Below are 11,056 nucleotides of genomic sequence, written 5' to 3' on the forward strand. Positions count from 1 at the left end.
CGTGGGATCCTCCCAGACCGGGGCGCGAACCCGGTTCCCCTGCATCGGCAGGCGGACGCGCAACCACTGCGCCACCAGGGGAGCCCTGGATATTAACTCTTTATCAGGTATATGATATACAAATATTTTCTGTAGGTTCCTTTTTCACTCTGTTGATTGTGTCCTTTGATGTAATCCAATTTATCTATTTTTTTCTTTTGTTTGCCTGTACTTTTGGTTTCATACCCAAGAATCCACAACCAAATCCAGTGTCATGATCATTTCCCCTACATTTTCTTCTAATAGTTTATAGTTTTAGGGTTTACATGTAGGTATTTGACCAAATTTGAGTTAATTTTTGTATATGATATGAAGTAGGTGTACAGATTCATTGTTATGCATGGAGATATCTAGCTTCCCAGCTCAATTTGTTAAAAAAGGCCATCTTTTCCTAGTGAATGTCTTGGCATCCTTGTCAAATATCATTAGACTTTATATGCAAGGGTTTATTTGGGGGCTCTTTATTATATTGGTAAATATTTATGTCTGTATTATACTATTTTGATTACCATAGATTTGTAATAAGTTTTGAAATGGGGGAGTGTGAGACCTTCAACTTGTGTTATTCATTAAAATTGTTTGACTATTTGTGTTCCCTTGAGATTCCATATAAATATTAGCTAGCCATGGATCTATTTCTGTAAAAATGCCATTGGGGTTTTGATAAAGATCATACTGAATCTATAGATCTCTTTGGGTAGTATTGACATCTTCTAATCTATGACCACAGAATATCCTTCCATTCGTTTGTCTTTAAATACTTTCAGCAGTGTTTTGAAGTTTTCAGTGTAAAAGCATTTCACCTCCTTGGTTACTTTTATTCCTAAGTACTTTATTCTTTTTGATGGTATTATATTTGTAATTGTTTTCTTAATTTTTTTTTTAGGAATGTTCATTAGTAGTATATAGAAACAACTGGTTTTTTGTGTTGATTCTATATCATGCAACTTTGCCAAATTAATTTATTCGGATGGATAAATTGTGGAATTTATAAGATTTTCTACATACAAGACAATGTCATCTGTGAACAGAGATAATCTTCCTTCTTTTTGATTTGGGTGCCTTTTATTTTTATTCCCTAGCTGCTCTGACCAGAACTTGCAGTACTGTGTTGGATAAAAGTGACAAAAGTGAACATCCTTGTCTTGTCTCTGATCGTAGAGGGAAAGCTTTCAGTCTTGTACCATTGAGTTTGATGTTAGCTGTGGGCTTGTCAATATATGGCTTTTATCATGTTGAAGTAGAATCCTTCTGTTCCTTGTTTTTTAAGTGTTTTTTATCATGAAAGTGTGTTGAATCTTGCCAAGGGTCCCAAGGTGTCTCAGAGGTGGTGTTGGACTGCTGGTGGGTGGGGCCAGGGTCTAGTGGTGGGGAGGCACCCAGTGCTGGTGGCTGGGCTGGGTCCTGCTATGGCAGGCTGTGGTGGTCCTGGGCTGGTGTCGGCCCACTGGTGGGTGGAGCTGGGTCCCAGGGTCTCTGGCTGCAAAGCCCTGGGGATCCTGGGGCTAGTGCCTCTGCTCTTGTGTGTGGGGCAGGGTCCTGGGCCCTCTGGTGGGCAGGGCTGTGCTGTGTTCCAGGTGGCTGTAGGCTCTGGGGATCTTAAGGTAGCCTGCCTGCTGGTGGTGGATGGGGCTTTGTCCCCACCAAGCTAGTTGCTTGGCCTGAGGCTTCCCAGTACTGGTGCTGACAGGCTGGTGGGTGGAGCCATGTCCCAGTGCTAATAAGCTAGAGGAGGACTCTGAAATGGTGCTTCCCAGCATCAGTGTCCACGTGATAGAATGGGCTCCCACAAATGACTGCTGTCAATGCCTATGTCCCAAGGATGAGCTTCAGTTGCCTCTTACCTCTTGGTGATTAGCAGGTGGGTCTAACCCAGGCTCCTTTCAAAAATTACTGCTTCTTCTCTGGGTCCTGCAGCATGTGAGATTTTGTGTACACCCTTTAAGAGTGGAATATCTATTTCCCACAGCCCTCTGGGTCTCCTGAAAGTAAGCCCCACTGGCCTTCAAAGCCAAACGTTCTGGGGCTTGTCTTTCCAGTACAAGACCCCCAGGCTGGGGAGCCCAATGTGGGGCTTAGACCCATTGCTCCTTAGGGAGAACCTCTGTAATTGTAATTAGCCTCCCGTTTGTGGGTTGCCCATCTGGGGTATGGGTCTTGACAATATTGTGCCTCCACTCCTTCTACCTATCTTGTTGTGGTTCCTTTTTTATATCCTTGGTTGGAGAAGATCTTTTCTGTTAGATTCAGGTCTTTCTCATCAATAGTTGTTCTGTAAATAGTTGTACTTTTGGTGTGCCCATGGGAGGAGTTGAGCTCAGGGTCTTACTCTGCCATCTTGGCAACCAAATCTAACCCACTGTCAATTATCTTTTAAAGAGAAGTTTTTAATGAAAAACTCTACTAATCTTTACCACATGTTACTATTTCTGATACTTTTTTTTTTAATGTGTGTGTATGTCGATTCAGATTTCCTTCTGGTATCATTGCCCTTTTTGCATGAAAGACATCCTTTCACATTTTTTCCAAGTACCAGATGTTCCTCTACTTAATAGTTTCTACTTGTGTTAGAGTTCACTGGTCCTTTTTCTCCATTGTCCAAATTGCTGCAAAGCTCATCCAATTAATTTTTACCAAGATTACAAACTCGGTCTTCCTTATCATGGGCAGTGGCTGAATTCTCTGCTCAGCTCTTTAGACCACAACTGTTATCTTTCATGGGTTCCTAGGAGTCTCACCCTGCACATGTTATTTAGGTGCCAAGGATTTGAGGGAGCTGTGTATGCAGATTTTGAGGGATTTCCCACCTGGAAATTTCTACCATCGTGGCAGCCCTGCTGTCCAATTCCTTAGCCCAATAAGACTGATACTTTTTGCTTCAGGTCTGTCCCCTGTGAACCAATGAACTGAAAAGTGCTCTCAGAAACCAGCTGAATGTGGATCTCAACCAGTATGCTTCCATTTTTTCAAGGGTCATAACCATCTCCAGTTTCTGCTTACTACTGATTACTCATCTCTGCCTTCAAATATAAGCTACTTTGGCATTATTGGAATTAGAACTGAGTTGTTATTTTTAAAACGTTTTTTAAAATGCTAGAGGTGTGAGCATCATTAAAAGTTATCAAAGTTACAGTAATTTAGTAATGCAAAAACTAAAAACAGCTTTTATTGCTGATATGATCATTTTTTCCATTCAAATACTGCAAAGAATAAATGGGATTTTTTTTCTTTTTGCAGGATATAGCAAATGAAGAACACAAAAAAATTGAAGTATTAAAATCAGAAAACAAGAAGCTAGAAAGACAAAAAGGAGAATTAATGATAGGGTTCAAGAAACAATTAAAATTAATTGATGTTTTAAAAAGGCAGAAGGTGAGTTTATCCTAAAAAACAAAGTTAAAATAAATTGTAGATGTTATTTGGCTCTTTCTACTAAGATATTTAGTATTTCTACTTTAGATATGTTTATTTTGACAAGCTTAGTCGCAAAATTTTATCTATACAGCAATGCAAGTAAATTAGAAATGTGGAAATAGGACTAGTAAATACAATATGGATACTCCCTAACTAAAGAAAATACCATATATAAAAATAACTTAGGGGATCCGTTTGCCTCTTGAAGAGTGAAAACTGATTCCAAACCACTTTTGTTGTGTTCACAAGTTACCTAGTGGTAAGAGGATATGAATTCATGGCTTTGCCACTGTCCCTTTTTGCAAAGGTTAGGTATTACAATATTATTGAATTGTTCTCTCAACAGGTTGGTACAATACCAGCAGTGAGTGAAGGTTTTTAGAGGCTGACCATGTCAAATGTCACATTTATTGTAATTAGAATTACACATTCCTACAACAAAACTTAATTTGATAGCATATTATACACACACTTTATAAATTTCCTGTTGTTCTGTGGTCTACTCAACACTAAATTAGACAGTATTTGTTTTTAAACAGATGCATATTGAAGCTGCCAAGATGTTGTCTTTCACTGAAGAGGAATTTATGAAGGCACTCGAATGGGGAAATTAATAAGTGATCTATTTTTTAACCTATAGTGCATGGTGGATATACCCTTTATTTAACTTAAGTTGTAATGGTTTGAATTATTTTTACTCTAAGAAATGAAGATACTTGATAAATCAAAATAATTTCAAATTCCCTGTATAGATCTGGGGATGTAAAATTGATATCTATCACAAAATGGAAATATTTTATAAAATAAAGCAATTGGAATTTAACTTTTGATTGTTATCTTTCTTATGACCATCTAGCCCTTTTTCAACTGCATTTGAACAGAAAATATTTTATGTTCTAGAGATGTAACTCTATGTTGTAAATGATGTTTATACGAGAGAAACTGTTTCTGTGTTCTGACAATTAAGTGCATTAGCTAATAAAGCACGTTGAAATTCCTCACTCTTTTCCTGTCTACTGTAAGAGGAGAAAAGTAAAGTTTTCCCTGGCCAAATAAGGGAAGTAAAGTTCCAAGACACCAACACAGAAGTGGTATGGAGAGGTTAGTCTCCTGGATTGTTGGATTTTATATATATATATATATATATATATATATATATATATATTTCTCTGTATGGAGTGTGGTGTAGAATTCAGATCTTCAAATTATTAGTACAAAAACAATAGTTTGATTAAAAGCAATTAACTTTGCCATTAATTTTGCAGTGAAAAACTACTCAGTAATTTAATTTTTATCAAAAACAAATGTTTTCTTACAAATAATTGTTTAAAAATGATGAAATAGAGATGTTTTAGAAAATCCAAAGACTGGATTCCTACCCTCACTGAACTGTAAAACAGAAGTTACACTGACATCTAGTGGTAACATACAAAAGAATCCAGGTTTACCAAATTTTGATGATATCACTTCTCTTCACAAATTTCACTCCTTTTCTGGTATGCTTTTCTAAACTCTTCACCAAGCATATCAATATCATCCTCTTTTTTGAATACTCCCTACAAGAAAAATATTTTGTGGGTTACTATGAATGCCAGAGTAATTCACTAAATGTTCGTTAATGCTAACAGATATACAGACATGAAATTTATAGTTATTTCCAAGATAATCTATTTAATATATTTATGAAAAAAATTTTTCTGAAATTATGACTTTCTATATATGGAATATTCTTAGCCTGACCTGATTTCCTGATTTACCAGATCCTGTGTTAGAACTTGTCATAGGAATCTGGGATCTTCTGCTTTATTACTACAAGTACTACTGTTTTGATGGGCTGAATAGGAATTAATTTAATCCATACTATACCCTCTACCCTTGTTTTGAAACAGCCCTACAGTATGATATGAGGGAGGTCAGGGTGAAGAGATTGAGCTTTGCCAGATTCATGCATGGGATTGGCTCTTGCCTCAGTTCTGTGTCTAATCAGCAAACATTCAAACTTACAGGAAAGAATCCAGGTGTGGAGTTAAGCCAACTAATCTTAATCCCTTTAAAACAAAATTAAACTTGAATATTTACTTATCCTAAGAATCCAGAGAATTTAGGTCATTTGGAGCCACTAGGATCTAGGATAAAATCATTTTAGGTTATCATCAGGCTCTCCCATTTCCGCAATTACTTTGCTACACAAATATATAAACCCTAAGACTCTCCCAGAATTTATAGTCTAGTTTATGAAATTTATCAATTCCATATGGCTTTTGTCATTAATGTATCATTTTGTATTCATTAATCCTATTACTATAAGGTCCTATGGACAGGTAATAAGTGTTCACATTTCTTTCTCCTTCCTTTGCACTGACTAAGCAAAATATACACTTGATTCTTTTGACTGAATACAGTATCAATGGCATAATTTCTATATTTGAAGGATGGACATTTTATTTACATGAGTCCAAATGTTTATGTGGCCTAGGAAACTGTTATTTTTATAGTCAACGTATTTCAGACATACATGAAAATTGGCTATCTTCTGGAAGTACTTTTAAAAACCAGGGTTACCTAGTTATAATGTAACCTCCTGCTATACAGCAGATCTGTCTCAGACTCAGTTCAAGCATGTATCTGTGACTACTGATACCAATTACAAGGTTTTCCTGTGTATCACCAGAATATCAGAACTGCTATAGTTTTAGACTTCCTACACTGAAAGAGGAGAAAAGAGCCTCTAAAATTTAAATTCAGTAATTCCAGCTCATATTTAATAGAATGTGCCAAGACCAACTCTCATTTTGGAGATGTTAAATTACTGGCTAAGATCACATTGTTAATTTGTAACAGTAAGAAGTGAGTGAAACCCAGGCCCTCCGAAATATTTTTTTTTATATACAGCAGGTTCTTATTAGTTATCTATTTTATACATATTAGTGTATATATGTCAATCCCAATCTCCCAAATCATCCCACTACCACAACCCCCCTCCCCACTTTCCCCCTTGGTGTCCATACGTTTGTTCTCTACATCTGTCTCAATTTCTGCCTCGCAAACTGGTTCTTCTGTACCATTTTTCTAGATTCCACATATATGCGTTAACATACAATATTTCTTGCTCTTTTTCTGACTTGCTTCACTCTGTATGACAGTCTCTAGGTCCATCCATGTCTCTACAAATAACCCAATTTCCTTCCTTTTTATGGCTAATATTCCATTGTATGTATATACCACATCTTTTTTATCCATCCGTCTGTCAATGGGCATTTAGGTTGCTTCCATGACCTGGCTATTGTAAACGCAGCTCTTCATGTGCCTCTTGGCCATGTGTATGTCTTCTTTGGAGAAATGTCTATGTCTTCTGCCCATTTTTTCATTGGATTGTTTTTTTACTATTGAGCTGCATGAACTGTTCATATATTTTGGAGATTAATCCTTTGTCCATTGATTCATTTGCAAACATTTTCTCCCATTCTGAGGGTTGTCTTTTCATCTTGTTTATAGTTTCCTTTGCTGTGCAAAAGCTTTTAAGTTTCATTAGGTCCCATTTGTTTATTATTGTTTTTATTTCCATTACTCTAGGAGATGAGTCAAAAAATATCTTGCTATGATTTATGTCAGAGTGTTCTGCCTATATTTTCCTGTAAGAGTTTTATAGTGTCTGGCCTTACATTTAGGTCTTTAATCCATTTTGAGTTTATTTTTGTGTATAGTGTTAGAAGTGTTATTTGTTTTTTGTTTTTTAATTTATTTATTTTTGGCTGTGTTGGGTCTTCGTTTCTGTGCGAGGGCTTTCTCTGGTTGTGGCAAGCGGGGGCCAAGTGTTCTAATTTCATCCTTTTAACATGTAGCTGTCCAGTTTTTGCAGCACCACTTACTGAAGACTGTCTTTTCTCCATTGTATATCCTTGCCTCCTTTGTCATAGATTAGTTGACCATAGGTGCTTGGGTTTATCTCTGGGCTTTCTATCCTGTTCCATTGATCTATATTTGGTTTTGTGCCAGTACTACATTGTCTTGATTACTGTAGCTTTGTAGTATAGTCTGCAGTCAGGGAGTCTGATTCCTCCAGCTCCATTTTTTTCCCTCAAGATTGCTTTGGCTATTTGGGGTCTTTTCTGTCTCCATACAAATTTTAAGATTTTTCTAGTTCTGTAAAAAATGCCATTGGTACTTCGATAGGGGTTGCATTGAATCTGTAGATTGCTTTGGGTACTATAGTCATTTTCAAAATATTGATTCTTCCAATCCAAGAATATGGTATATCTCTCCATGTTTGTCTCATCTTTTCTTTCTTTCATCAGCAGCTCATATTTTTCAGAGTACAGGTCTTTTGTCTCCTTGGGTAGGTATATTCCTAGGTATTCTTTTTGCTGCAATGGTGAATGGGATTGTTTCCTTAATTTCTCTTTCTGATCTTTCATTGTTAGTGTATAGGAATGCAGGAGATTTCTGTGCATTAATTTTGTATCCTGCAACTTTACCAAATTCATTGATTAGCTCTAGTAGTTTTCTGGTGGCATCTTAAGGATTATCTATGTATAGTATCATGTCATCTGCAAACAGTGATAGTTTTACTTCTTTTTTCCAATTTGTATTCCTTTTATTTCTTTTTCTTCTGATTGCCGTGGCTAGGAATTCCAAGATTATGTTGAATAATAGTGGTGAGAGTGGACATCCTTGTCTTGTTCCTGATCTTAGTGGAAATGGTTTCCGTTTTTCACCATTGAGAATGATGTTTGCTGTGGGTTTGTCGTATATGGTCTTTACTATGTTGAGGTAGGTTCCCTCTATGCCCGCTTTCTGGAGAGTCTTTATCATAAATGGGTGTTGAATTTTGTCAAAAGCTTTTTCTGCATCTATTGAGATGATTATATGGTTTTATTTTTTAATTTGTTAATATGGTGTATCACATTGATTGAAGAACCCTTTCATTCCTGGGATAAATCCCATTTGATCATGGTGTATGATCCTTTTAATGTGTTGTTGGATTCTGTCTGCTAGTATTTTGTTGAGGATTTTTGCATCCATATTCATCAGTGATATTGGTCTGTAATTTTCTTTTTTGGTAGTTTTTGTCAGGTTTTGGTATCACTGTGATGGTGGCCTCGTAGAATGAGTTTGGAGCATTCATTCCTCTGCAATGTTTTAGAAAATTTGAGAAGGATGGGTGTTAGCTCTTCTCTAAATGTTTGATAGAAGTCACCTGTGAAGCCATCTGGTCCTGTACTTTTGATTGTTGGAAGATTTTTAATCAGTTTCAAGTTCATTACTTGTGATTCGTCTGTTCATATTTTCTATTTCTTCCTGGTTCAGTCTTGGAAGGTTATACCTCTCTAAGAATTTGTCTTTCTTCCAGGTTGTCCATTTTATTGGCATAGAGTTGCTTGTAGTACTCTCTTAGGATGCTTTGTATTTCTGTGTTGTCCGTTGTCACTTCTCCTTTTTCATTTCCAATTTTATTGATTTGAGTCCTCTCCCTTTTTCTTGATGAGTCTGGCTAAAGGTTTGTCAATTTTGTTTATCTTCTCAAAGAACCAGCTTTTAGTTTTATTGATCTTTCCTATTTTCTCTGTTTCTATTTCATTTATTTCTGCTCTGACCTTTATTATTTCTTTCCTTCTACTAACTTTGGGTTTTGTTTGTTCCTCTTTCTCTAGTTCCTTTAGGTGTAAGGTTAGATTGTTTGAGATTTTTTCTTGTTTCTTGAGGTAGGATTCTATTGCTATAAACTTCCCTCTTAGAATTGCTTTTGTTACATCCCATAGGTTTTGGATCATCATGTTTTCATTGTCATTTGTCTCTAGGTATTTTTTGATTTCCTCTTTGATTTCTTCAGTGATCTCTTGGTTATTTAGTAACGTATTGTTTAGCCTCCATCTGTTTGTGTTTTTTACGTTTTTTCCTCTGGAATTGATTCCTAATCTCATAGCGTCATGGTCATAAAACATGCTTGATATGATTGCAGTGTTCTTAAATTTACCAAGGTTTGATTTGTGACCCAAGATGTGATCTATCCTGGAGAATGTTCCATGTGCACTTGAGAAGAAAGTGTAATCTGCTGTTTTCAGGTGGAATGTCCTATAAATATCAATTAAATCTATCTGGTCTATTGTGTCATTTAAAGCTTTTGTTTCCTTATTAATTTTCTGTCTGCATAATCTGTCCATTGGTGTGAGGTGGTTAAAGTCCCCCACTATTATTGTGTTACTGTCGATTTCCTCTTTTAGAGCTCTTAGCATTTGCCTTCTGTATTGAGGTGCTCCTATGTTGGGTGCATAAATATTTATAATGGTTATATCTTCTTCTTGGATTGATCCCTTGATCATTATGTAGTGTCCTTCCTTGTCTCTTGTAACATTCTTCAATTTAAAGTCTATTTTATCTAATATGAGAATTGCTATTCCAGCTTTCTTTTGATTTCCATTTGCATGGAATATCTTTTTCCATCCCCTCACTTTCAGTCTGTATGTGTCCCTAGGTCTGAAGTGGGTCTCTTGTAGACAGCATATATATGAGTCTTGTTTTTTATCCATTCAGCGAGCTGTGTCTTTTGGTTGGAGCATTGAATCCATTCACATTTAAGGTAATTATTGATATTTATGTTCCTATTACCATTTTCTTAATTGTTTTGGGTTTGTTTTTGTAGGTCCTTTCTTTCTCTGGTGTTTCCCACTTAGAGAAGTTCCTTTAGCATTTGTTGTAGAGCTGGTTTGATGGTGCTGAATTCTTTTAACTTTTGCTTGTCTGTACAACTTTTGATTTCTCCATTGAATCTGAATGAGATCCCTGCCAGGTAGAGTATTCTTGCAGTTTTTTCCCTTCATCACTTTAAATACATCATGCCACTCCCTTCTGGCTTGTAGAGTTTCTGCTGAGAAATCAGCTGTTAACCTTATGGGAGTTCCCTTGTATGTTATTTGTCGTTTTTCCCTTGTTGCTTTTAAGAATTTTTCTGTCTTCAATATTTGTCAGCTTGATTACTATGTGTCTTGACATGTTTCTCCTTGGATTTATCCTGCCTGGGACTCTCTGTGCTTCCTGGACTTGGGCGGCTATTTCCTTTCCCATGTTAGGGAAGTTTTCGACTGTAATCTCTTCAGATATTTTCTCGGGTCCTTTCTCTCTCTCTTCTCCTCCTGGGACCCCTACAATGCAAATGTCGGTGTGTTTAATCTTGTCCCAGAGGTCTCTTAGGCAGTCTTCATTTCTTTTCATTCTTTTTCCTTTATTCTGTTCTGCAGCAGTGAATTCTACCATTGTGTCTTCCAGGTCACTTATCCGTTCTTCTGCCTCAGTTATTCTGCTATTGATTCCTTCTAGTGTATTTCTCATTTCAGTTATTGTTTTGTTCATCTCTGTTTGTTCTTTAATTCTTCGAGTAATTCCTAGAGCTTCTGCTGCCAGTGTCCTTGTCCCCACGGTGAGCCACAGATGCCCCCCCACCTCTGCAGGAGACCCTCCAACACTAGCAGGTAGGTCTGGTTATCCTTTTTCTGGAAGGTTGCCTATCTTCACTTATTTAGTTGTTTTTCTGGGGCTTTATCTTGTTCCTTCATCTCATACATAGTCCTCTGCCTTTTCATTTTGTCTGTCTTTCTGTGAATGTGGT

At 36.7% G+C, this 11,056-nt stretch overlaps 2 protein-coding genes across 5 annotated transcripts in view; one reads left to right on the forward strand and one right to left on the reverse strand.

Moving 5' to 3' along the window:
• TEX9 (testis expressed 9) overlaps positions 1–4,278 on the forward strand; it is a 74,726-nt gene extending 70,448 nt beyond the window's left edge. The window contains exons 11-12 of the mRNA XM_007110727.4: positions 3,277–3,411; positions 3,993–4,278. Coding sequence (XP_007110789.2) covers positions 3,277–3,411; positions 3,993–4,067 — 210 coding nt within the window. The 3' untranslated portion in view covers positions 4,068–4,278. The remainder of the gene's footprint in view (positions 1–3,276; positions 3,412–3,992) is intronic.
• Positions 1–11,056, reverse strand: part of MNS1 (meiosis specific nuclear structural 1) — a 132,006-nt gene that overhangs the window by 40,582 nt on the left and 80,368 nt on the right. For 3 of the 4 annotated variants that reach the window (XM_055087972.1, XM_055087973.1, XM_007110726.3), the window contains one exon: positions 4,373–5,009. In XM_055087972.1, coding sequence (XP_054943947.1) covers positions 4,917–5,009 — 93 coding nt within the window. In that variant the 3' untranslated portion in view covers positions 4,373–4,916. Of the gene's footprint in view, positions 1–4,372; positions 5,010–11,056 lie in introns of those variants that run through there. The other variant, XM_028496315.2, reaches the window with a different exon arrangement.

Source organism: Physeter macrocephalus, chromosome 11 (genome assembly GCF_002837175.3).
Source record: "Physeter macrocephalus isolate SW-GA chromosome 11, ASM283717v5, whole genome shotgun sequence".
NCBI classification, from domain to species: Eukaryota; Metazoa; Chordata; class Mammalia; order Artiodactyla; family Physeteridae; genus Physeter; species Physeter macrocephalus.